At 38.3% G+C, this 6,460-nt stretch overlaps 1 protein-coding gene across 1 annotated transcript in view; it reads right to left on the bottom strand.

The window, feature by feature from the left end:
- Positions 1-6,460, bottom strand: part of ankrd52a (ankyrin repeat domain 52a) — a 30,044-nt gene that overhangs the window by 14,984 nt on the left and 8,600 nt on the right. Inside the window, exons 5-8 of the mRNA XM_037684674.1 lie at positions 6,030-6,230; positions 5,838-5,925; positions 5,502-5,644; positions 5,105-5,317 (exon numbers count right to left, since the gene is read on the bottom strand). Coding sequence (XP_037540602.1) covers positions 5,105-5,317; positions 5,502-5,644; positions 5,838-5,925; positions 6,030-6,230 — 645 coding nt within the window. The remainder of the gene's footprint in view (positions 1-5,104; positions 5,318-5,501; positions 5,645-5,837; positions 5,926-6,029; positions 6,231-6,460) is intronic.

Below are 6,460 nucleotides of genomic sequence, written 5' to 3'. Positions count from 1 at the left end.
ATATATATATATATATAATTTTCTTGAAATTTTCAAATACATTTTTTTTTATACGATTGTCTACTGTTGTACTGATAAATATCTCCTGGAGGGTAAACTATATCTTGGCTGTAAGTATCAAGCTGTGAAATCTTTTGTTTTCTACAACTGATAGTGGTTGGTCATTAATTATGAAGTTTAGCAACTTCTCGGTAAACATTCGAGCTCCATGGATTCAGCGATGCGTTTTCTTGTTCACTCTGTAGCAGGCAGTCTTGATTTAGGTCAGCCGTGCTCAGTCTGTCCCTCCTCAGAGACGGGCAGATTAAGCGCGGCTGGCCGAGGTCGAGTTGCCTGTTTCGGGTTGATCAAGAGTAGCGCTCCGCTGAAGCCACGGAGCTCGAATGTCCATCGTAAAACTAACTTTACCGCAGTTTAATGTGGTGCTATGGCTCTGCAGAGATTACACGTTGCTGTCTTGTTTTGTGTGTTTAGTGTAAAATACTTCCACACAGCGGACATGTTTCAATGAAAAGTTTGTTAGCTGTTAGCAACAGTGCTTCTCACTCAGTCCTCACGTTGTAGCTGCTGCAAACTATGAAATGGATTTCCTGAATGTGAGGCGGGTTTTATTACTCTGGGCTCATGAGACACGCCTCCAATCAGGAAATACATTCCATATTTTGAAGCCAACATGCATAAAGGATCGGAAATCTCTGCAGGTTAGATCGGAAAAATCCGATACGTAAATTATGCTGGTATCAGAGGCCGAATCCGATACTGGGTCGGCCCTATCCCTAATGCTAATAAATAACATTTAACTCTTTTCATTTAATATAAGTCAAAGTGCTATGCATTAGGGGTGCACCGATTTATCGGCCTCGATTTCCTTTATTTTGGGAAATCGGCCGATACTTGCATAAGAAACCGATTTTTTGTTTGTTTTAACAACAATTGTCTGAACTTCATTTATATTTCAGAACACAACCTCATGGCCAGTTAAAACACGTTTGTATTGTTTCTAGAATATTATTCAAAAGTATGTTTTTCAATGAAATAATATTAGAAAATTGAAGGTGCATTGTGACCTTGTAACAGCCGACAGTGTCGATTATAAAACAAAATCAGTATCGGCCAAAATCGAAATCGGCAGGTCAGACTTTTTAAGAAATCGGTGATCGGCCAGAAAACTGCAATCGGTGCACCCCTATTATGCATATCATATGGCTGTTACTGAATATGTCACCAGCTCTTATAGCTGTTGCACAATTTTTGTAGCAAATATGCCTAAATAAGAGGGCTATGTTCTGACAAAGGAAAAGTATATAAAATTTTGATATCGGCAAAGGATATCGGCCAAAAATCCAATATCGTGCATTCCTATTCTATATTACATTGATTACGTTTCACTGACTGACGCTCACGACGCAGCTGATTCAAGCAGAACAGAAAAAGCCGTAACACATCGGCTACGTGAGTGATGACATACACCACAGACTAGAAGCAGTAGGTTGTATTCAGCGGTGCTACGCTAGGCTAAGCTCCAACATGGTAAGTTTTAGCTACAAAATGAGACCAAGAAAAAAGGCAGGTGATCAAAGACAGAGAATCAACGAAATGGAATAATTCCTGCAGGAACAGAGGAAGCTGAAACACCAACAAGCTTCAGGGTCAGCTGAAGACACCTTCTCACAAGTTTTGGAAGTTACACCTCATTTAAAAAGGCAACATATTTTGTTGCATGTTACATTTATGCTCAACAGATCTTAAGCTTTCATTTTATTTATTTTTTTTGGGAACTGCATCTGCACTTTAGTTTTTGTGGCAGATTTTGTTATCTATATTTTGTGCTGACTTTTTCAATCTAAATAACAAAAGGATCATTTTTATTTTTATACTCTGAGATAGGAATGTGCAATATGGCATAAAATTCATATCACGATATGTATTGTGAAGGGTGGCAATAACGATATATATCACGATATGTTTTTGGTATAAAACTTGCAATAGGAATTAAAAAAAAACATAGGGTGTCCTTTTGCCATCATTTATTTTGAATTAAGAAAATTCCACTACTAGGTTCAGAGAGTTTTTAAATAACAAATCAAGTATTAGGCTTCTTGCTTGTAGTGCAAAACAGTGCAAAAGATCAAATGTAGTTTTAGCCATATGTTTTAAACAAAAGAATATGTTGTTAACAGTTTCTAGTCTTACTTAATAAATTAACAGCAACAGAGCAGCATTTTACACTGAAACACTTCACCCTCCAACCGTCTAGTGGGCGACTCCTTCTGCTTTAAGGAGAGCTGACACAAAATGAGTCTGTGGCTTTGACCAGAGGGTCTCGCAGTCAAATCACGCAACACAGTTCACAGATCAGAGAGCAGGTTCCTCTAAAGCTGACCAACACTTACTTTAACTTTCGACAAAAAAAAAAACTTTTGACGGAACAGCGTTTTGCGCATGCGTCTGAAAACAACAACACTACGGCAAGTTGGCTGTAGTTAGATTGTAGCTTCGCTACTTAGCTCTCGAAGAAATGACTTTACCACCACTTACGCACAGTTTTCAACAAAAAAAAGTTGCGATTAAACTGACAACTCTGATTTTACATCAGACACAGCATTACTGCGGCTAGCCGGTAGGAGACGGATCTATAAGGTAGGCTAAATTTCTATCGTTTCTAACGTGTACCCTATATCGCACATTCCTACTTTGAGACTAGATACTTTACTAAAAGTAATTTCAGTAAAATTAACCCTTGGGTTTTTTTTTTTAAAGTTTTTAAAGAATAATGCAAAGCAACATGTTAATTCATTTGACAAAATTAACTTAACTATGATTTTTTTTTAGGGATAGGGCCGATCCGATCCAGTATCGGCCTCTGATACCAGCATAATTTACGTATCGGATTTTTCCGATCCAACCTGCCGATATTTCCGATCCTTGATGCATGTTGGCTTCAAACTATGGAATGGATTTCCTGAACGGAGGCTTGTCTCATGAACCCAGAGTAATAAGACCCGCTTCACATTCAGGAAATCCAGTTCATAGTTTGCAGCCAGCTACTACGTGAGGGCTGAGTTAGCAGCACTGTGGCTAACAGCTAACAAACTTTTCATCTAAACATGTCCGCTGTGTGGAAATATTTTACACTAGAAACACCACAAAACAAGACAGCAACGTGCAATGTCTGCAGAGCCATAGGACCACATTAAATCGCCATAAAGTTAGATTTACGTTGGACATTTGAGCTCCGTGGCTTCAGCGGAGCGCTACTCTTTGCTCAACCCGAAACAGGCAACTCAACCTCGGCTAGCCCCGCTCAGTCTGTCCGTCTCTGAGGAGGCTGACCGAAATCAGGCTGCTTGCTTCGGATTGAACAAAAAGAAGACATCGCTGAAACCACAGAGCTCAAATGTTTACAGAGAAGTTGCTAAACTTCATCATAATTAATGACCAACCACTATCAGTTGTAGAAAACTAAAGATTTCACAGCTTGATACTTGCAGTCAAGATATAGTTTACCCTCCAGAGATATTTATCAGTACAACAGTAAACAATCATAAAAAAACATTAGAAAATTATATACATTTTTTAAAAGAAACAAAAACAGCTACATTATAAAGTGATGTAAAATACTAAAAACAGGAACATGTCTGTTGGTTTGTGCCATGAACTTAGCAGATGTTTAAAGCCATTTTACATTTTATTTAATTTATTCATTCATTTAAAAGAAACAAAATAAAAATAAAAAATCATCAAAAAGAAAACGCTGAATGAAAAGAGCGCAGAAAGAAGAAAAACAATTCTTATATCTGCCCCTTATTTAAAAAATATAAAATAACTTTAAACAGTCACTTAAATTAATCACTTTAATATCCACTTTAAAACTAGGAATAAAAAAAAACATGTTTTGTGTTAAAAGAATTTAATTTTAACTTTAAAACTTATCCAACATTAATACAACTTACCTCAAGTTGCCTTTTTGGACATGCATGCATATATTGTACAAATTGTACTTGAGAGGAGATTATTACAGCCTCATATAAAATCAATAATGATGATGATATCAGAACTGGATCGGTATCGGACGATATTCAGATTTAGGTATCGAGATCAGATCGGAAGTTAAAAAAGGTGGATCGGTGCATCCCTAATTTTGTTGTTGTTATATCACAAAATTTATCGTTATGGTCAAAATGCTCTGAAATATCATGATATTATATTTGAGCCATATCGCCCACCCCTAACGTTGACAAAACAATGTTCAGTTGCTCAACTAAACTTACCTAAAGGAGACTATCAATTTTCTGTAGAGCTTACAGTGAGTGTTCATGAAGAAATAAACTATGTTGAGCAACAATATTTCCAGTCGTATGTAGGCCTGTCACACTAACAAATTTTGTTGGGTGATTAATTGTCTCAGAAATTATTGCGATAAATGATAATATTGTTTGAAATTAGACAATAATTAGTAATTACTGTCAAATTTAAGAAGAAATGTTGGTTAATTTTTGTGTGTAGTACCTTTTTTGACCACTGATAGCAGTATAAGACTGTTTGAACCGAAGGATGGATAGTGAGAGAGCGAGCAGTATGTCTAAGGAAAATGGGAGGGAGGCCCCTTGACATGACAAGAGCTCTCTCTCGTTCCTGTTTTTCGGTTCTTAAAATGTTGGCCGCTCTGTGTGGTTTGAGCTCTTTAGCATAGCATTTGTCACACAAAGCTTTTAATAAAATAATCAGTAAACAAGCTCTCAGCTTCTTTTTGCATAGAACAACAACTTTTTAGATGCAGGCACGGGTTTCAACCGTGAATTTTTGCAGCTTTGACAAGACGGAGTTTTTTTCCCCGAGGTCAGCCTGTTAGCTTAGCTCGTAGCTTAGCTGCTTTTAATGATCCAAAAACACGATTGAGCCTGTTGTCATCCGGTGTCCAGTAGAAAGAGACACGAAGAAATGATAAAGCTAATAAATGAAAATAAGGTAGATCATTTTTATTTATCATGCGATTAATTTATGTATTGTTTATTGTGACAGGTCTATGAATGTTTCTGTCAAAGATAATTGCTACTTTGTGGCCATCCTCAAAACAATCTATTAAAAAAATAACTTTTCATACCTGCTGGTTGACATCTGCCCCATTGTTGACCAGCAACTCCAGACAGAGGGCACCGTTGGTGGAGACGGCAGCCAGGTGCAGAGGGGTGTAGCCACACTTGTTGGGCTGGTTAACGTTAGCGCCGTGGTTCACCAGTTCTGTAGCCACAGCTTCCTGCCCCATGTAGCAAGCAACATGGAGCGCAGTGTTCCCAAAGCCATTAGGCTCATCAATCTGACCACAAGACAAACACAACATCCCACTTTAGATAAAAAGTTCTCACTAATAGACATCCCAATCCAATGCTGCATGGGCTCTAACAATGATCTTAAATACTTAAAAACTAACAAGACGTTTATTCAGGATGATTTTTCTAACAGAAAATATTTTATTCAATTGCAAAAGCACAAGTGCTCACCTCTGTTCCCATCCTCAGTAGGTACTTTACAATTTCAATGTGACCGCTCGCAGCAGCAGCATGGAGAGGAGTGTAACCCAGCTTATCTTTGCAGCTCTTGTCAGCACCGCGGGAAACCAGCATCTTCACCACTTCCAAATGTCCTGGGAGAAACAAACAAAAACAAATTTATAAATAATTTCTATAAATAACTACCGACAAAAGAAAAACAACGTTTTATTGATTTACTGACGTGTTTTTTTTACACTGAAACTAAAATGGAAAACTTTTTTCCTGTTACTTCTCATCCGAGAAAATCTAAGCAAAGAAACGAACACATCTGGAGTGCTTGCTTACCCAAATAAGCAGCACAATGAATAGGCTGTCTCTCCTTCTTATCAATGGCACTCAGGTTGGCCCCTTTGTTCAGCAGCAGCTTCAACATCTGGAAGACGAAATATAAAATAAAAACATTAGGGTTTATTTTATTTTGGTTAGGTAAATCTGTGAAGTATAAAGTAGTCAGTGGTAAGTTTGTTGCAGTCTCACCTCCTGGAAGCCACTTTGAGCTGCATGGTGTAAGGCAGTCCGGCCAGTGCGGTCTGCCATGTTCAGGTTGCTCAGCTGGGTCAGCAGGGCCTCTGCACAGCGCGTGGCCCGGTTGGCAGCAGCCACATGAAGTGGCGTTTGCCAAAACTTGTCTCGTGCATTTGCCTCGGCTCCACGTCTCAGCAAAAGACCCACTGCCCTCTGGGGAGAAGGACGCAATCAGAGCTTTAGTAAATCTGCAGCTTGCTGCATTACCTTCCATCAGTGCAGCGTTTCACAACTAGAACAGAGCAACGTAAAACATCTGCTTGACAAACTCTGGTTGTCCGCCAAAATGTTTGGTTGTCCGCAACCTTTCCAATAAAGAAAACAAACTAACTATCTAGATAGATGTACATGTGTGTGTGTATATATATATATATATATATATA

This window comes from Nematolebias whitei, chromosome 11, assembly GCF_014905685.2.
Source record: "Nematolebias whitei isolate Nwh7 chromosome 11, NemWhi1, whole genome shotgun sequence".
Lineage (NCBI taxonomy): Eukaryota > Metazoa > Chordata > Actinopteri > Cyprinodontiformes > Rivulidae > Nematolebias > Nematolebias whitei.
Note: the sequence above shows the minus strand (reverse complement) of the source record. Positions and strands in the feature narration are given on the sequence as shown.